This window comes from Talpa occidentalis, unplaced genomic scaffold (assembly GCF_014898055.3).
Source record: "Talpa occidentalis isolate TD23 unplaced genomic scaffold, MPIMG_talOcc4v2.1 talOcc4.7, whole genome shotgun sequence".
NCBI classification, from domain to species: domain Eukaryota; kingdom Metazoa; phylum Chordata; class Mammalia; order Eulipotyphla; family Talpidae; genus Talpa; species Talpa occidentalis.
In genome coordinates this window covers 98,399,070-98,420,514 of record NW_023605083.1, presented here as the reverse complement: position 1 = coordinate 98,420,514, position 21,445 = coordinate 98,399,070, and the positions used below count along the sequence as shown (strand labels likewise).

The 21,445-nt window shown below is 35.6% G+C and overlaps 1 protein-coding gene across 16 annotated transcripts in view; it reads right to left on the bottom strand.

Annotated features, from left to right (window-relative positions):
* Positions 1-21,445, bottom strand: part of NCOR1 (nuclear receptor corepressor 1) — a 159,800-nt gene that overhangs the window by 56,489 nt on the left and 81,866 nt on the right. For 14 of the 16 annotated variants that reach the window (XM_054689594.1, XM_054689592.1, XM_054689593.1 and 11 more), the window contains 5 exons: positions 18,922-19,139; positions 16,757-16,819; positions 15,128-15,267; positions 9,423-9,549; positions 2,026-2,578 (listed from right to left, as the gene is read on the bottom strand). In XM_054689594.1, coding sequence (XP_054545569.1) covers positions 2,026-2,578; positions 9,423-9,549; positions 15,128-15,267; positions 16,757-16,819; positions 18,922-19,139 — 1,101 coding nt within the window. The remainder of the gene's footprint in view (positions 1-2,025; positions 2,579-9,422; positions 9,550-15,127; positions 15,268-16,756; positions 16,820-18,921; positions 19,140-21,445) is intronic. The other 2 variants (XM_054689597.1, XM_054689600.1) reach the window with 1 other exon arrangement.

Sequence of the window (21,445 nt, the reverse complement as noted above, 5' to 3'; positions counted from 1 at the left end):
AAATGAAAACTGTTCTTGCAAAACCATCATTCCTACCCACATATATACATGCTAGACTGGCATGTAAAATGAGCTCATGTTTCTCTGCTTGCTAGCACACCTGCCTTCTTATACTCTATCTGCTTCACTCATATTCAGTACTTGCACTTGAGCTTAGGACACCCAACACATGAACTGAAAAAATTATATATATATTGGTGTAATACATTTCTGGCTTATTGTCAGTTATTGGTGGAATATGAGTATTTACAAATTATAAATTAATAAGAATTTAGAATGTATTATAAAAGAAAATGAGTTAAATTTTACATAAAAATGTTGATTTTAAAGATGTAGAAAACTGAAATTTCTATTTCGATAGTTTGGAAGTAATGTTGGCATTAGAGTGTCATTTATAAACCACCATATATTTACACAAAGAATTTTTGAATTTCAAGGCCAATGTCATGTTCATTTTTTAGGATGCTCCTCCTGTGAGATTATTGACATCCTAATTTCCTTCATTTAGTTATCAAAACACAGAATAGCCCTAATTTCAGATGAGATATTTCATTAAAGAATGTTTAAAAAGGGGGGGCCTCCCTGGTGGTGCAAGGGGTTAAGACGCAACCTATGAAGCTGTCCACAGCCACTGTAGCAAGAGTTCGATCCCCGCCTGGGGAGCTACCCACATGGTGCAGCGGACCTCTCCTGACTTGCCCACTGCTCCCCTCAGCAGCGTATTTCAGTCAATCTGCCTGTTCTGTTCTCAAATCTGTCTTTGGTGAATCCTCTCACCCCCACACCTCTGGCCTGTACCTCAGTTCTTATATGCATAAATAAATCTTTGAGGAAAAAAAACACAAAAAAGAATGTTTAAAAAGGAACTACACAACCAGAATCCACTTACATTTATTTACTCCTGTTAAAGTCTGGGACCTTTAAAATAAAATCTACATTTTTGTGAGATGAGGGGAAAGAGAGCGACCTAGTTGGCTGAATTTCCTGGAAAATCCAATGGTTAAGTAGAATCCCTACTTCAATTCTGGTTGATGGAAAATCTACCATAAGGACAAATCACAATGATACCAGGACTGACAACTAAAGTTGAGCTTTAAATATAATTCTGCTATCTGATGAGTAACTTATTATTTACCTCTTATTAAAAAGGAGGAGAAAGGCAGGATGAATTAGGTTTCTGATTAAATGATGTCTCAATCTAATTTATTTCTAGAATATCATTTTCATTTTTTAAGATGCTCTTTTGAGATTACTGACATCCTAATTTTCCTTCATTTATAAATAGTTATCAAAACACAGACCTAATTTCAGATGAGATACTTCATTATATAGATGAATTTAGCATTCTACTGTTTCTAGATAATCCCATTTCTTTCAAGAAAAAGGAACCTGGGACATTAAATCTGTTAAGTAAAATAGTACTGGATATTCCTATAAAGTATTTATAGTTTTACTCTGTAATTTTTCTAATATTTTAAATTATAAATGTAAACAATCTAAAGTTTTAACTGATAAAAAGTAGTCATTATAATTAACAGTAACTTGTACTCAGATTATGCTTTCTAAAATACTTCCAATACACTTAATATGTTTCTCCTCTCAGCATTTTCTGACACCTAATACATAAGTAGAGTAGGTCTTGTTTTGAGGCTGGGCTTAGAGCAAACAAAGTGGGAGCTGATGTCTCTCATCTGTACCTTCACCACCGCATCACACAGCTTCCACTTGCCAAGAACAGCAATCACCTGTGGCCTATTTCACAACTTAATTAGCTGAGATTCCCCCCTTTTCTTTTATCATATAGAATGCGGGTAACAATTGTTTCACTAAAAAATAATAATCACACAATTGTTCTTGATTATATAAACAAACGAAAAAGCATATAACCCAATTTAACCAACATATAGAATACCTTTAACTTGTCAATATTTATGCAGGAGTAATTTCTGCAAGGGTACCATTCTATGACTCAGCCCACAAACAAAGAAATAAAGAATAGGATTACATTGATGGAGTGAGTCTTACCGCTGCCTCTCTGGTTCTCCATCCACATCTTCATCAGCACTGCAGGTGGCACTGGAATCATTGTCTGACTGGGGTTCAGTCCTTTGGACATTTATTTGTTGAGTCACAACCAAATCTTCATCTCTAGGCTCTGTAGTCTCACTACCTCTCTCCAGGTCTCTTTCTTTGGTATCACCTTCCACTTTAGAGGGGTTGTTTTCTGGCACCCTCATTTCAACATCTACGGATTCTGCTTTGGTAGTTGTGGGGAGATCAAGAACCGAAGTCACTTCAGCACCGCTTTCCTGATGTTCAACATCCATCGGCTCTGCTGTCTCAACACTGATGCTGTCATTCGCCTGGGTCTCCACACTTTCATTTTCAGCTGGTTTTGTAGTTGGAACTGCTGAAGAGGGAGATGCACCGGGCGGATTTTCAGTGGTAGACACCAGCTCGGCCACAGGTTCAGTATTTCCTCTAGAAGTAGCATTTTCAGTGCTATCTTCGCTGGGCTTGACAGCTTCAACTGGTGAAGGAGAAGGAGCACTTTCTGTATCAGAACTATTTTCAGCACCTTAAAGATAATGATACAGCATAAAAATCTGATAATGAACATGTTTCAGATGGTGACAGAGCCATGATTCAAAGTAGCTGTTCAGGATGAATTAGAATCCTTTGATGATCTCAATGAAGTATTATAGCCATTGGGAAAACTAAAGTTTGCTACAGAGTATGAAAAAGAAAGATCAAATTGTCTTGACCTTCTGAAATTGAAAGCGTAAAAGCGTCTAATGACTAAAAAAAAACTTAACATGGAATTTGGAAGACTAAGAAAGATGGAAAAACAAAACTAAACAAAAACCATTCCCATAAATGGTAACATTCTGGTTTATTTCTACCAGCCTGTTTCTGTGAATTTCTTTTTACCCAGGAGAATGGATACTCTAGAACAGCACTGTCCAATCGGAACATAATGAGAATTACGGCTGTAGTTTAAATTTTTCTGGTAATCACATTAAGAAAGTAAAAAGAGCTAAGTAAGTAAAATTAACAATATGTTGAAAATACTAACAATTTTAACATGTAATCAATATTAAACTAGTAATGTTTTACCTTTTTTGGTATTAAGCAAAATCTGATTATTTTACATTTTTAGCACATCTCAATTTATACTAGATGCATTTCAAGAGCTCATAAGCTACATGTGTCTAGTGGTGACTACAACCTAAAAGCAAAGCTGTTGAAAAAATTTGTACAGATTTTTTAATTTAATTTTATAGTAGTGGCCTTTATCTACTTCACTGGTATCATTTTATAAATATATTTATCTTTACTGAGCTATCTCAAAAAGAACCACAAATTGAGTATGTCCTACACTAGACTTGGACTCAACACTCCCAAATTAACTTCTTTTCTAGTGTTGTTAACCAAATAAATAAATCAGAAACTTAGGAGTTCTCTTTTTAAACCTCTTTACATTTTACCCCCAAATCCTGCCTAGATGTCTCACAGATTTTTCTCTAAAAATATTCCTTGAGGGGTCTCCCCAGTGGCGCAGCAGGTTGAGCACAGCACTGTGAAGCTATCCACAGCCTCTGCAGCGCGGGTTCGATTCCCAGCTGGCCAGGGAGATACCCACATGGCGCAGTGACCACTCCTGTCTCGCCCGCTGCTCCCCTCAGCAGTTTATTTCAGTCGTCTGCCTGTTCTGTTCCCCGCTCTGTCTCTGGTGAATTCTCTCACCCCTCCCCCCATTCCTCTGGCCTGTACCCCAGTTTTTGTATAAAAAATCTTTTTAAAAAAATATTCCTTGAGGGCCTCCCCGGTGGCGCAGCGGTTGAGCGCTGGGTTGCGAAGCTGCCCACAGCCTCTGCAGCGCCAGTTCGATCCCTGGCTGCTCCCCGGCCACCGGAGGAGGGTCCCACATGGCGCTCAGACCTCTCCTGCCGCCCGCTGCTCCCCTCAGCAGTGTACTTCGGTCCTTTTGCCTGCTCTGCTCCCAGCTCTGGCTCTGGTGAATTCTCTCTCCCGTGCTTCTGACTATACCCAGTGCTTGTATAAATAAATAAATCAATCTTAAAAATAAACAAAAAAAATTTCTTGAATATATCCAGTTCTATTCAATTTTAAAACTGCCAGTCTAACCCAAAATAAACTGTACCTACCTTCTACTTCAGGCCATTCTCTACAACAATGTCAATGTGATCTTTGAAAAAGCAGAATTTTACCATAACTCACTTATACACTCTCCCTTCTGCCCCTCCCTCTTAAAACGTTTCAGTGGAATCTCATTACACTTGTGACAAAGCTCCAAAATTTATAGTATGGCATTGTTACAGGGCCTGGTAAGCCCCTGCCAGTCCTTCAAGCTTTAGTCTGCATTCTACAATCTGGTTTCCATGATCACTGACCTGTTTTAAGTTTTATGAACACACCGTGTGTCTCTTACCACAGGGACTATTCCACTTACACCTACTGAAAGGCACTTTTACTTCATTTGGTTATCAGATCAGTTGTCACATGTTTAAAAATGCCTTCTATCGTTTTCTTAGCATATTTTAATTTTGCTACTATGCCTCTTAGAGCACATATACCAGTTTCAGTTACAATTTTACATTTATTCATAAATATTTGATTTCTGAATGTTTCTTCCACTAGGCTATAAATAGTATCAGGGCAGAGATCAAAGTCCAAGAGACAAGCACTGTGCATGAAACACAACAAATTCACATATTGGCTGAGTATAAAGGGAATGAAAGGTTGTGAATATGTCTAAATTTACTTAACCTTTCCTTTATTACTGGATCCTTGGACTACTTCCAACTTGCCACTGTTAGAAATAGCATACAGAGATGTTCACTGCAGCATAAGGTTTTTAAACTATTTTCTTAAAGTAGACTATGACACAACATATACACCTAAAATTTATTTACATATACATATATAATGCATGCACATAAAATACATACACATCTAGTGAGAATCCCAATAGTTTATAAAAAAATTTCTTAAATTTATAATTTACATAAAATAATTATGTCCCTGAGAAAATTTTGAAAAGTACTAGAGTGAAAGAATACTTGCCTCTCCAGATAATTCATATTTACTATAAAGTCCATGTATAACAACATATTTAAAACTGTCACAGTGACAGAAAAAAATGAATCAATTGTACAGCTGACAATGGCAAGAAACAGATACTAAATTAAATGGAAAGTTAACATATATAAGTTTATATTTTACTATATAAACTATCTCTCCCAGAAATGCCTATCTGAAAAGAAAATGTGAACATTACCATACAGAAAAAAATCATTCCAGATGGAAAAAAGATTTTAAAAGCTTTTAGAAGATAATTTGAGGCAAGATATATATAACCTCAGGAAGCATATAGAAATTACCTTAAGCACAACAGAAAATTGAAGCTATAAATATATCACTTACATATAAAATAAAGTAACAACTTAAATTACCATATAGGAAAAAATGTTTTTAATGCATAATATATTAAAACACTACAAAGACATTCATTCATTCAAATATATAATACCTACAGCACAGGGAGCTATTTGAGTACGGGTGACACAGCTTAGAAGGAACACAAGTTGTATGTGTTCAAAAATATATATATACACACATATGTGAATATATTTTAAATATATAAATATATATAAATATTAGAAGGGCAACACAACCAAAAAATATTAACAATGGTTTAATGATTTTTACTAATCTGCCCTTTCTAAACTTTTTATAATAGTTTTTTTAATCAAATGATATATTTTAATAACAGCATGACTATGTGTACAAAAACTATTAACTCCTGGGATGTAATATATAGCATGGTGACTATAGTTAGTAATACTGTATTGTATAGTTAATAATACTCAGTTGTGAGAAGCGAAGATCTTAAAAGTTTGTATTACAAGAAAAAATTCTGTTAACTAGACTTATTATGATGAACACTTAATAATAAACATAAATATCGAATCATTATGTTATACACCTGGAAGTAATATATAATGTCATGGCAATAATATGTAATAAACAAACAAATGAACAGAATGAGCAAGCAGAAAAGTACAGGCAGAATGGTCACAGGGGTATACAGATCAGTTCATGTGGGGTCTCATAAGTCACAGTAAGGCCTCTGGCTTTTATTCTGATGAGATGGGTAAGTATCACTGGATTTTGTTTGTTTTTTTTTTGTTTGTTTGTTTGTTTTTTTTTAATTTTTTTATAGAGGCATGTTTTATTTATTTATTTATTTATTTGTTTGTTTTGTTTATACATGCACTGGGTACAGTCAGAAGTGCGGGAGGGTGAGAGAATTCACCAGAGCCAGAGCGGGGAGCAGAGCAGGCAGAAGGACCGAAGTACACTGCTGAGGGGAGCAGCGGGCGGCAGGAGAGGTCTGCGCGCCATGTGGGACCCTCCTCCCGTGGCCGGGGAGCAGCCGGGGATCGAACCGGCGCTGCAGAGGCCGCGGGCAGCTTCGCAACCCAGCGCTCAACCACTGCGCCACCGGGGAGGCCCAGTATCACTGGATTTTGAAGAGAAATATATCTGATTTATATTATATAAGGATTACTCTCACCATTGTGTGAAGGGGGAAAAAATACAATAGCAAAAAAGACAGCAAGGACACTAATTGAGAGTGCTGCAATGGAGATGACAACTCGGAACCAAGGTAGCATCAATGGAGTCAGGGAGACATGATAAGACTCTAATAGTGCCTCTAAAGGAAATCTGACAAGTTCTGCTGATAGACTGTGTGGGGTATATGAGAGAGTTACTAAAGCGTCACTTATTTACTTAGGGAAAGAACAGAAGGTAAAGTAGGTAGCTTTGGATGTGGTTTGCAGTGGCTCTTAGGTATCCAAATAGAAATGTTAAGTAGGCAGTTAGATGCATGAGTCATCAAGTTCAGATGAAATTTCAAGTCTCCAAAATGAAATCAAAACAAAAGAAAACAAAAACTCAGAACAGCACCTCGCAAGTATTGAGTTCTTATTATAAAAGATGAAACCAAGTGTTAAAAGGCTAATAAAAAGCCTCATTTCACCTTCACTTCTATTCATCTCGTGATGGAAAGCCTCAAAATCAAAGGCAAATCAACAAGTCATTTATATTCAAACTATTGGAAGTCATGTTAGTGACTGTGCAATAGACAGTATCATTTGACTTAAGTGCTTTTTCAATTATTTTTTTTCTTCCAAGACAAAAAAGAACAAGGATATTTCTAAGGCATGTTTCACCAAGCAATAGCCAAATATAATTGTCTTTTCCTAAAAAAAATTTTTTTTTTAGTTCCTTAAAGAATAACTTAGGAGAAAATAAGAACAAATCCAAATTTTGGTAGTTCTGGTTGTTCTGATTTACTCTTCTAACTGTGAAGACAGTCACACAGTCAAATATGTATTTTAGGAAAAGAGACATACAGGGACTCTTCCTTTCAGCAGTTGCCTTCATTTTCCCACATGTCATACAATAAAGAGTGAACCTTGTCTCCTTAAGTTTACCAATAAGTGTGAATCATAGGTCATGCAAACTGTATTGCACTGCCTTTTCTTTGACATTTTCCAAATGAAATCAAAAGGAAATGAAGAGAGGCCTCACAACTCTAGTGACAAGTTCATTTCCTACAAGGAGAAAATTATTCCAGATGTCACAACACAACCACATGTATGATTTGGGCATGATATAACTATGGCACTCTACACTTGATTAGATGGAAACATTATAGTAAGATATATGACAACTTGAAAAAAGTTTCACACAAAAGATAAAACTAACAGGAAGAAAACAGAAGGAAAAGTCAGTTTTGGATAATTTGTTAGCTCATGCATGGACAGGATTCTCGTTCTGAAAGAGAGAGCACTTACAATAATTATGTTTAGGTCTTGTGAATTGAACTGTGTATACAGCACCCCCCACCCCCACTTCATAGGTTGAAGCCCTAACTTCCAATGGGAACTATATTTGGCAATAGGGCCTTCAGATAATTAAGATTAAATGAAGTCATAAAGGTGAGGCCCTAATCCAAAAGTACGAGTGTGCTTATAAGAAAATAAAGAGACACCAGGAGGAAAAGACGTGAGGACAAACTGATACGGTGGCCATCTGCAAATCAGGAATAGAGATTCACCAGAAACCAACCAGCCCAGCATCTTGATCTTGAACTTCCAAGTCTCCAAAACCATGAGAAAATAAATTTCTGCTGTTTTAATCACCTAGTTTGTGGTATTTTCTTGTGGTAACCTAGCAGACCAATATAGCCTTCACATACAATTATGTATATGAAGCTCCAGGCTTCATATACATAAATTTATGTATATAGGCATATTAGCTACAAGCTACAAAACCATTAAAATTGACATTCTTGTAAGTACAATAAACAAACCATCCTGCCTCCCAGTCTTTGCAGCACCCTAGGGTGAGCTTGTTCCAATATTAATTTTATTCTTGTAACACTGGTTTATTTTTCACAACACCTCAAAGAAAAAAGTTTACTTACCGTTCAAAGTCAAAACCCATTTCAAGACAAATTTTAGTTTTAAAAGTCAACAACACGTTGAAAAAAATAAAGCAAAAATCTAGAACTTCCTAAACTTAAAATATAAGAACCTATAAAGGAAGACATAAACAGTTCTAATTATATACAAAGTTTAAACTCTGGTAATTTAAAGATAAAACATGAACAAAATGGAGAAAATATCTGCATATACAAAACATGAACATGCTCTATACATAATAGATAAAATGTTAATAAAAGCATTGTGAGGATTCACACTTCAGAAGTGGTTAACTTACAAAAGAATTCCACAGAAACTTTAACAGTAATATAAATTGAAATTAATTAGGTACTTATTTTTCTTTAACAAAAATTCAAAATACCTTTTCAACAGACTATCATTAATTATTTCAAGTGACAAAAAGAATTTTATATCTTCTCCTAAGCTTCTTGAGTTGATTTTTTTCCCTACAAATGGTTCTGGAGCATTCATTATTTTTATAAGAAAACAAAGATATGACAAAGATTTTTATCAAAAATGAAATAAATCAAAATCAATGCAGTAACATAAAGAGAGGAATGTAAGTGATGATGCCAACTGAACAAATAAATGTGGCACTGATACAGATGCACACATTTTATTGATATTGACACTAATGTCTGAAGTGGAACAACCATTTAAAAGATCTCATGATTGTAGCACCTGGCCCATCTCAGCTGCTACATAAATGATTATCTGTTGATTGATTAAATATATTCCACTCACGGTTAAAGACTCCATGCCATAAGAACACTGATATATTATTTCTTTAATGAAACAACTGCTAAGTAGTCAAATGACTAAGATAAAAATTACACATTGGAGCTAGCTGAAGTCTCAACTAAATCTAGGATTTTGAGATACCTTCACTGTCTTCTGGATTTTCTTCTTCATTAGAGGCTTCAATATCTTCATCCTCCTGAGCAGAAACAGTAGAAGCTACACTTTCACACTGAGACACATCTCGCTCTTCACGAGGCTTTCGTGATGTCTAAAAGAATAGGAAATATTAAATTTGTTACAGATTTAAATAACTAAAAGGAAAAAAACAAATCTTTTTATATCTAAAATAATAGAACACTATACACATACACTAAACAAAAAGGCTGCATGCTTGAAAACTGCTCTGGTTAAACTGCCGTTATCTCTAGGTCACAACCAACTGCCATCTTGGTTTTCATTGCTTTCATTAAACCAACCAAAAGTTATACCTGAACCACTTTTGGAACTACTTGTCATTATGCATGTACAAATACCAAAAATCACAAAACTCTTGCTCTCCTTCCACACCCAAAAAAATGTACTTTTCTAGTAAACATATATATTTTCCTAGCAAAAATAACATGCATTGAAATGTGGGGGGAAAAAAACCCAGAAAATTATGTTAAGAAAAATAGTGATTGCTCATAATTTCCCACCAAGGGAGTCCTAGTGTACCGGTACTTTCTTTTTTAGTCTTTTATATGCATTTACAAGTACACAAGTAAACAAAACCAGTAAGTCTCTATGAAATTATATATTATACATGATTTAACCAAATAGTCATGAACTGAACATATTCATAAATCATAAACTATTTAAATCCATTATTTTTATTAACAGGTCCATAAAAACACTGTATCAATATAATTTTTAATTCACCTATTATAAGGCATTTAGTTAATATTTAACTTTTGGTATTGCAAATAATGTTGTAAGAACTCTTGTAGCACTGGCTTCACTTTTCACTAGCATTAATAATGTTATTTTAAGGGACCAAGAAAAAGACCAATTATAATAAAGTAAAGATCAAAATCAACAAGCAACTATAAACCAAAGACACACTACGGGGGTGGGGGGGGTGGGGGCAAGGGAGGGAGTAGGAGTAAGAGGTGGGGATTGTATGGGGACTATAACCAAGATGAAAATACATACATTGTGCAAAATGAAAAATGTCAAAAATATATAAAATTTAAAAAATAATTTAAAAAAAGAATAATGTTATTTTATAAGCAACAACTCATCTTTGGGGTTACCAATCATCATCAATGTTACTGAATTTTACTATTAATGAGGGTAAATTTTTTTTCTTTAATAGGATTTTACATTCTGCAAACTATGTTTATGAAATTGCTCACTTATCTAATGCAGTGACATCTGTAAGGGTATATGTGTACATATTTAAAAAGCATTAGCCATTTGTTATAATCTTATGTGGCTAAATATAGATAGGTCTCCTGAGTTTACAGAGCCAAGAATCTCAATCCTGACAGTTCTCTGCTTTTTATAGAGCCCAGACTTCAGCAGTCAAACGCTCACAATGAGATTTCTCATAGAGTAAAATAATTATAATCCCAACTGTAAAAAACTACCAATATTTTTATTCTTATTTGTAATATTTAGATATGAATATGCTATTTTGAATTCAACCTAAAGCATTTTTTAAATCAACAGAAACAATTATTTTCTGATGTCAGAGTCATAGAACTAGGTGATAGTTTAAAGGTTAAAAAAATCCATTTTTATGTTACTAGCAGGAATGCCAGGGAAGAATTCCTGACAATGGCTATGCTTTTAACATTCAGAAGAACCCTGTAATATTTTTAAGCATTAAATAATAGCTATCATATAGATTTTTTCTGTGCCCAATCTATATCCCTCCTTTGCCAATACTAACCCATGCTGTTTGGTACTTTCACAGAAAATTACAGTAAAGACAAGTTTTTACCAGTATTACACAACATTCCTCCCTTCATATGCAACAGTCTACTATATATCCAAGCATTTTCTTCTCTATATGATAGTTTTCACAAATTTTTAACTATTTAAACATACAGAAATCTTCCAATGAATTTTAATAGACATTTTGCCATGTTTTCTTGAGGTCTTTTAAAAAACAATTAAATACTCTAGATAAACAATTGAAGCCTAGGGCCTACCTGGTGGCCCAAGGGGTTAAGATGCAACCTATGAAGTTATCTACAGCCACTGCAGCACAAGATTGACCCCCCGGCCAGAGAGCTACCCACATGGCATAGCAGACCTCTCCTGACTCGCCCACTGCTCCCTTCAGCAGTGTTATTTCAATCAATCTGCCTGTTCTGTTCCCCACTCTGTCTCTGGTGAATCCTCTCACCCCCAACACCTCTGGCCTGTACCCCAGTTCTTGTATGCATAAATAAATAATTAAAAAAAAACAATTAAAGCTTAAAGTTTCTATTATTTCAGTTGTAATTTAAATGATTAGAACAGGAAGTTTTAAAGTCGTGATGGTTAATTTTATATGTCAACTTGGCTAAGTCACAATATCCAGATATTTGATCAAACATTATCCCAGCTATTTCTGTGTAGTTAGTTTTCAGATGTGATTAACATTTAAGTCAATGGACTCATCAGCAGAGCAGATTATCCTCCATAATGTGGAAGGAGTGAGGCTCATCCAATCAACTGGACGTCTTAGAATAAAGATTGACCACTCTCTACAGCCCACCCAATACACACACCCCACAAAGAAGGAATTTGGCCAGCAGACTCCACCTGCAACTCTACACTGAGTCTCCAGACTGTCAGACCCCTTCAGATTTGGGCCTCCAACATCACAATCAAATTCTTAAATCTTTACTATCTACCCAGAACCTCCCTAGTCCCCCCACACACACCCGGTTGGTTCTGTTTCTCTGGAGAACCCGGAATTATACAATCTTTATTTTTTAAAAACAGCATCAGATTCACTCTTTACTCTTTTACAAAAACACTTTAAGTGATGTTTGGTGAGGCTGAGTCTTTGTCACATGCTTTGTTATTGTAGCTGCTTGCTTTCCTTTGTTTTCATTGCTAAAGCACATTTTTAACTCTCACATTCTTATTTTTAACTGTTACATTCTTATTTTTAACTAAAAGCTCTTTGTATATAACTTTTTAAGTCAATGTTATACTTCAAATCCTCTTACTCCTAAGTGCAAATCTAAGCAAGCATAAATATCTCTCCTCTTATTACCCAATCTTTAATGATTGTCAAACTATTTGGCCTAAGGACACAATATATATTAGAGACCCTAAGGAATTTTTGTTCAATGAGGGTTTTATATCTCCATAGATAGATATTTACTATATTAGAAATTAAAACTGAAAAAGTTAAAATATTTAATTCATTTAAAAACAGTAATAAGGGCCTCCCCTGGTGGCGCAGCAGTTGAGCGCTGGGCTGCGAAGCTGCCCGCAGCCTCTGCAGCGCCAGTTCAATCCCCGGCCACCAGCAAGGGTCCCACATGGCGCGACAGACCTCTCCTGCCATGCCCGCTGCTCCCCTCGGCAGTGTATTTCGTCACTCTACCTGTTCTGTTCCCTGCTCTGGCTCTGGTGAATTCTCTCACCCTCCCACGCTTCTGACTGTACCCAGTGCTTGTATAAATAAATAAATCTTTAAAAAAAGAATCACTATAAAAATAAATAAATAAAAACAGTAATAACATGCTGACATAAAGGACATATTTTTAATAAAAAATAACTTCAAAAAAAACCAGCGAAACAGTCACACTGTGTTACATTTTTAGAAATCTTTTTAGTGTCTAATAGAAAACAGCACAATTTTCAAATGTGCTTCCTCTACATGTAATCTAATCTGTGGAGATAATACAGTTTGGGTAGAAGTATATGAAAAAATCTGGTCTGACAGAGAACTGTAGTTAGAAAAGGGACTCATAATTTTAATAGACTTTTCAGATGACCATGGATATTATTCCTTGACCTTGTATCAAAACTCAGCAACCAGTTATTTAAAATTAGATGCTATATGAAATATGAAACCATATTAACAAACTTAAAATCTAAAACCCTCACACAGTTTTTATATACTGTTAAAATTTATTCCTCTATCTTGAACTCTGGTGTATTAAAAAATACTCCTGACTCTTTTGTCCATACATGACATCCATGGGGACACCATGAATTGGTCATCTGGAAAACAAGTTACACAGATTTTTTAAATATGCACACATTTTATTACATAATATCAAAACATCATGAGTTATTATTACCATTGATATCATCAGAAGTCTAAATATTGGGAAGATTTTAAGCTCATGGTAAAGGATCTATTTTCCAAAATTCTCATTTTTACTTCGAAGCTCAAAACTTCTAAGTGGCAACAGATACTACTGTGTTTTTTTTTGAAAGACAGGCTCACTTTATTTCAGAAAATGTCTGCCAAAACATCCAAGTCTAAAAAATCAGTTTGCCTGTCATTCTTTCAGTGTAGGATGGTATTTCACGAAAAGATGGAGGTGAGTTCAGCTTGGAACTCAAGATAATTGCAAAAGTGCTTGAAAGAACCACTATACTTGGTGTACAGCAGAAGGGCTTTAGGCAGACTTTGCACTTGGTCACATATATGATGAAATATACTCAAGGATTAAGATATAGTAAAGCTCTTTTTTTTTTTAAAGATTTATTTTTATTTATTTATACAAGCACTGGATACAGTCAGAAGCACGGGAGGGTGAGAGTATTCATCAGAGCCAGATCGGGGAGCAGAGCAGGCAGACTTAAGTGCACTGCTGAGGGGAGCAGCGGGCAGCAGGATAGGTCTGCGCGCCATGTGGGAACCTCCTCCAGTGGCCGGGGAGCAGCTGGGGATTGAACCGGTGCTGCAGAGGCTGCGGGCAGCTTTTCAAGCCAGCACTCAACCGCTGCGCCACCGGGGAGGCCCAGTAAAGCTAAATCTTGCTTCATTAAGGACATTCTTAAATGAAACTGGCATTAAAAAAAAAAACAAAAAAAACTGCACCTGAAGATGAAGAACAAATTCTCAGTTAGCAAAATGGTACCCCACTATGATTCATGCTTGGAGATGAAGAATATATTAGGTAGGTAGCATAGTGGGAACCTACTATGATTCATGCTAAGGCATTTAGCACTTTCAGCCAATATTGCTTTGACATCATCAATGCAAATGTCAATGCAGTGGGAAAAAGTAAAGGACATTTTCATAAAAATAGTTTTAACCTCATTTAATCATGGACTTTTAGAATATTGGAACTCCCATGTTAAACACTTTTCAACAATCTTAAAATTTCTGGCTTTTAATATTTATCCCAAGGAATCTTTCTGAAAAAAAAAAATCTTTTTAATATAACAAATCAACTTATTCAACATGTACAATAGAATTGATTGTATTTTTCAAAACCAGTCTACATTAATTCAAAGGCATTGGATTCCCATTATTCAAGTAAAAACTGCACTCCTTGGTCAGTAAACAGAAAACTAGTCAACCTGTGCAAAGAAACAAGCACACCCTTTATAGGAAAATACAATTAATAAAAAAAATATAACAATGTTTCTCTCAAAACCAATCTTTTCAATTTCATCTACCTCTCCCCCCAAAAAATACACTTAATAACAGCTCTCCTGCCTTCCTGTGACTATCCAGTCATTTCTTTTCACAAACCTTTTCCCTTTGCAAAGCAGTTCTTTTCCCACCTGTGTCTATGCAGGTGTCTCTTTTTTCTTTTTCCTTTTCCTAATAATCCTGTCTTTAAAATGTTAAAAAAACAAAAACCTATAAATAGGTTCACCATCTCTCATATACTCACTTTCTGCTTATGCTGCTGCAAGAGGTTGTCAAGATTGTGCCGCCGTTTATAGTTAAAGTAGAAATTTTTACATTGAGCTTCACTCTTTGTTCCCACCATTTTGGCAATTGCTGCCCAGTTACGACCATGTTCTACTAAACCTGTATTTTGAAAACAGACCAAACATTAATTGTACAGTCACCTGATAAGCAAACAAGAGGAAAAATAAAATCAATTATTGTATTCACAATCATTAACACTAAGTGTGCTCTCAATAATTTACTGATATACTAAAATACTTACAGAAATACTTACTGATATACAAACTCACTGACAGTTCTATTTGCCACCCAAATTTAAAAAATACTTATCAATGGAAAAGTTCAATCTTATCTTTATTGTGTATCTTTCAGCAGGCCAGTGTTGGATACACAGTAATAGGTCAAACACTTTTTAAATTGAGTGATAAACTATCTTTGGAGACAATGTATCACAACAACTTAATAAAGTAATCAATATGTCATTAACACAAAGTAAATATATATATGTATATATAACTCTGTAAAATGCATGTCTATTTGCAATCAAGCAATTTTACACTTCAACCAAAAAATGCATGTATGCACACACATATGTAAGTACAAGGAATACGGGTATATAAATTCATAAACACAGAGAGAGATATATACAAAAACTATACTTTAGATACAAGTGCACACAGGTAGGAATGTTCACTACCAGTTTAACACTTTGGAGGAAGACATCCGTTTTTCAAGGTTAATACAAGTAGCTCCCTATCAATGACAGAGATGGAGTATCACTTCCAAATCCTTTCTAATATATGAATAAGAAATGAAGAGTAGTGTCTAAACACTGTTTAAGTGACTTAACAGTCACATGGAGGTATAGCTGCCCAAAAAAAAGATTATAATACAGTTAACATCTACTTATCCAATCACCATGACATTTTTATGACCAGATGAGAAAAAATGTGAATCTTAAAAAGTTATTCATGTAATCATGGTAAATAATAAATTTGCTAGTCATGGCAAATTAACTTCAAATAAAAATAATTTGAAGACAGAACACTTTCAACTGCCATAGTTTTGGCAAAGTTGACTTATTTGATGCTTAAATGTATTATTCTCCACCTACTAAATAAAAATAAATCTAAAATATGTCACTAAAAGGTCAAGATATTTACAAAAATTTTTCTTTAGAACTACAAGGTAAATATTTAACACCCCTCCACTAATTTTACTTTAAAAGATAAATTTTTAATTTATAAATCAATTATATTAGAAATTTTACTTCAATTTCAAAATAAACAACATTAATAAACAACAACAGAGAAATACAAGATTCATAAAGTTGCAGAGTAACTTTATGTAGGCTCTATATATACACATAGGATAGAAGAGCCTATATTCTCAAAGTGACATTCAAAATAAAAATGGGTCTCTTAAGGCATACTGGAATAACTTATAGGGGAACACATCATCAAAAAGAACTCTTAAATTTACTTCTAAAATTCAATTTACCACTGTGGAAGAATGTATTTTTTTACAATTTAAAAAAAAAAACAACAGCTCCATCTCATTCATCACTAATAACCCTAAACAAATGTAAAGAAGCTGAACTATCATTTACCTTTTTTAGCAACTTCCATTTCTTCTTCTGTCCATCGAGAGGTTTCTACAGGCTCCGTAGAAACTGAAATAAAGAGAAAGAATCCAGTAAGGCAGGGGAAAACTAAGTTAAATTCTTCCTTCATAGATTATATGGTACCAATCATAAAATCTTTAACCTATTTATCTGAGGCAAAGCCTGTAAAAAACACTTCATGAAAAAAAAACTATGGGAACAGGATATTAACCTCCTTCCCCAGCAAACTAAAAGGGTAAATTCAACAATTCTCAGTGTTATGATCTTTTTCAAGGATCCTTAAAAACCCACCTATGTCTACATGTTGGAATAGCTTGAGTATTTTCTAAGAAGTCCCTCTTAGGGTTCCATTCCTCCTAGATACGCACACTTCTCTCCCATTTTCTGAACCCCCATCTCCTCCTAACTCCTAAAAATGTTTATGTTCATAAGGACTGATATGCACAGATGGATCAATACTGAACACTACTGGGCCTGAAATGAGCTCCTACTATACTCCCCTTCTTAATTAATAGTAAGACCATCACCAAGTCACTTGAATTATCAACAAGATGCTTCATTTTTTAATTCTTTCTCTCATTTACCACCCACTCCCAATAATGTGTATCAATTCTAATCTGAATCTACCCTCTACTTGCCTGGACCCTTCCAAATGATCCCTCTCTCTCTCCAGCCCTTACTCTCTCTTACCTGACCTCCACAACTGTTACCACAGTTGTCCTTCCAAAACACCAATCTAATCATAGCTTTCTTCTATTTAAAAACCTTTGCAGGCTCCCTACTTGTAAGCAAAGTAGGATATAGTTATAACAAAGCCCATCATGATCTGCCCCCATCCTCTTGTCCAGTTATTTCCCTCACATCATTATTGCCATTCCTAGAACTTATATTTTCTTTCATAATTCACATTATGATAAAACTGGTGTCAGTGAACACCAATGGTGGTACCCATTATTAACATAATCCTTTTATAAACTAATGAGATAATATTTAGCAACAGAGGGGAGAGGTTTCTACAGGCTCCGTAGAAACTGAAATAAAGAATTTATTCCTACAAAAAATTTATTCCTACAAAAAATTATTTAACAGGAAGAATTTATTCCTACAAAAAATTATTTAACAGGAAGAAAATGATATGTGAATTAAAAAATTATTTTTTTTATTATAATGCTAGCTACACTAGTTTAAAAGGAGGAGAGGGACAGCCTATTCATTCAGCAATAGGGAAAGGTTCAAAACATCATGCTCAGGAACACCATGCCAACATTACACAGTCATCAAAAACTCAAAATGAAGATTACTTGGAAACTAGAAAATACATATGATATATGTAAAGTTAAAACATCAGAAAACTAAGTATTTACAACTGAGTAAAAGAAAAGAAAAATAGCTACATTAGGATAGTAATACTGGGGCTGATGTTTTTTCCAAAAGAATTTGATATAAAAATCATACTATTTTGGGCCTCCCTGGTGGCACAGGTGGTTGAGCGCAGCTCTGTGAAGCTGTCCACAGCCTCTGTGGTGCCAGTTCAATTCCTGCTGGCCACAGAGATACCCACATGGCACAGCAGACCTCTCCTATCTCAACTACTGCTCCCCTCAGCAGTGTATTTTGGTAAATCTGCCCGTTCTGCTCCCCGCTCTGTCTCTGGTGAGTCCTCTCACCCTCTCTGTACCCCAGTTCTTGTATAAATAAATCTTTTTTTAAAAAATCATTAAAAAAAAATCATACTAGGGCCTCCCCTGGTGGCGCAGCGGTTGAGCGCTGGGCTGCGAAGCTGCCTGCAGCCTCTATAGCTCCTGTTCGATCCCCGGCCATCAGTGAGGGTCCCACATGGCGCGACAGACCTCTCCTGCAGCGCCTGCTGCTCCCCTCAGCAGTGTACTTCATCAGTCTGCCTGTTCTGCTCCCCGCTCTGGCTCTGGTGAATTCTCTCACCTTCCTGTGCTTCTGACTATGTCCAGTGCTTGTATAAATAAGTAAATTTATCTTTAAAAAAAAATCATACTCTTTTGATATGAAAGGTCATACTATTTTGCATTATTTCTAGGTTGTCAACATTAGAGAGATTCCTCCGGCTCTCTCCTAATACTGAAACAGAATTCCAACAAAACCACAGCCTGTTCCCTCCAATCTCATCCACTCACTAGGTTCTGGTGGTGGTGGCAAAGGTGGTGGGGGGTCTTCAGTGGCTGCGGCAGCTGCAGCACTGGCCGCTGCAGCTTCATTTGTCATGGACCTGGTTATCCGGCCCTTTCGGCGGCCCTGACTATTGGCCGTCTTTCGCCCCCGTGGTGTAGCCTGTTCTCTCTCCTCAGTTTCTTCTACTGTACCTTCTGTCTTGTCCTTTTCCTTGGTGTTTTCTCTGGAAACAAAAGTGAATAAAGATTTTGTGTAATTTAAAAGTATACGAAGATTCTAGCTTTGAAAATTCTTTAAATAGAAACTGAATAAAACTACCCAATCTGTTAGTTCAATCAAAATTTACAAAAAATCTTGTCATGTCCCAATTTTGAAGAACTCTGAATGATTCAAATTATTTCACAAAAGTCTGTTGTATATATTAATGGACTCTTATCTGAACAAAGTTCAAATTAAGTGATCTGAGAGCCAGAATATTCTATGAGGAAGTAACAAATACAGCAGAAAACCTATTAGATCCTCTCTGCAATCCAGAGGCAGTAGGGTATATTAAAAGGCAGGAGAATGGATTTCTTGACTTGCATTGACATATATTTTCTCCTCAGTGAAATGAAGAAGCTCAACAGATGGTCTCCAAGGCAGATGCCCTATGTAGTAATGATCTACAGTATCGTTTTTATTGAAATCAGGTTCAACATTCTAAATCACCTCTGGTACTAATTACATGCAAACAGGGCAATCTGACCTAATAATTAGAAGAATAACCTCTGGAGCCAGGTCTGTGTTACTGTGATTTACTAGGCCATGAGAACCTTGGCCAAGCTGCCTTACCTTCCTGAGTGTCAGTTTTCTCTTCTGCAAAATGAGGATAATAATATATTTTTTAGGGCTGTTGCAAGGCTTAAAGGAGCTAATTTATACAAAATGCTCAGAACAGTGACTGGGACATGAAATCATACGTGTATGCTATGATTAAGGTTAAACCTCCCTTAGGTCTAAAGTATTTATCATAGTCTCGGGCACTTAGGGAAAACCCAACAGATGGTAGTTACCACTAATAGTAATAGTATTACAAATAATACTGGAAGACCATTCTCTGTACTACTTATCCCCTAGCATATTTATAATCAAGGTGCTTAATGTACATTTCTGTGTATGAATAAATAGCTGGTAATAGTCAAAGACTCAATTATTCTTGCTTCTTGGAAGGTATTTTTTTTTCCAAATTTTACTTACAAGTAAAAGACCTGTTATGGTTCACTTACCACATTACAGGTTTGTCCCCAAAATAAGAAAAAAAAAAAAAAAAAAAAACCAAGAATTTTCCTCCCTTCAGTCCTGAAGTACCCTTGAAGTTATTAAGTAGTTCTCTCCCTTCACTTCTCTGTTCTCTTACCAAAGAGAATAGTTTCCTATTAAAGATGTTTAGTCAGAATTCAAATGATTTATAAACAACAAAATCAAATAATCTTTTCTCAATTCTCATCACATTAATCTTTCTGCTGCAACTTACATTGTGGACAGCTCTTTTTATAGCCTTCTCAACTTAGCTTTTTTTAGGATTTCACACTTTCCTAACACCCATACTGCTATTCTGGCTCTCCTTCTGGGAATTGACTTTTTTCTCTCATCTTTTAATACAGAAATTTACTAAGGCTCTACCCAGGCCTTAGAGCTCTGTGAAGCTACCTATTTACCTCTACGAGGTTATGAACTCTACTGGGATGACTTCAAATCTTTACCTCTACACTCATTCTCCATTTCCTAAGAACCAGACTTATCTTCCCAAATACCCGCTGGAATAGTCAATTGGATTTCTCATCAACACAAATGCAACAAATCCAAAATATATTCATCCTCATACCCTTGCTTCTTGCTCCACCTCATTTTCTAAGTAGTACTACCATGTTCCTAGTCCCTCACGCTTACAGTCTGAAATCATCTCTAGCTTGCTCCCTTTCCTTCCTTGCTATATATTATTTAATAACAAGTTTCATCTCAGTAATATTTCTCCTACAAATTCTATCACCTCTATTTCTTCTATACTATATTATTCAGTGCCTTAGTATCCTAATCTATCCTTTATAACAGACTCCCTGACTCTTAAATCTCTAACTCATAGATTCTATACTGCTAATAAAGCAATTTTCTCACAGAAGAACTTTGGCAATAAACCATCCATTCTAACCCCATACTATACTCAAGAAGACACCCTGAGCTTCCTGAAAGAAAACTATATTTTCATTTTTATTAAGTCACATAATCTAACCCAATTTGCGTCTACTTTTCTTTTTCAGGCACCTATGTTCTAGTGTAATAAAGCCATTATCTGACCTGACATTTCTCAAAACAGCATTCTGTCGGAGCCTCCGCAGCGGTTGAGCGCTGGGCTGTGAAGCTGCCCGCAGACTCTGCAGCGCTGGTTCGATCCCCAGCCGCCAGAGGGTCCCATATGGCACACAGACCTCTCCTGCCGCACCCGCTGTTCCCCTCAGCAGTGTACTTCATCAGTCTGCCTGTTCTGTTCCT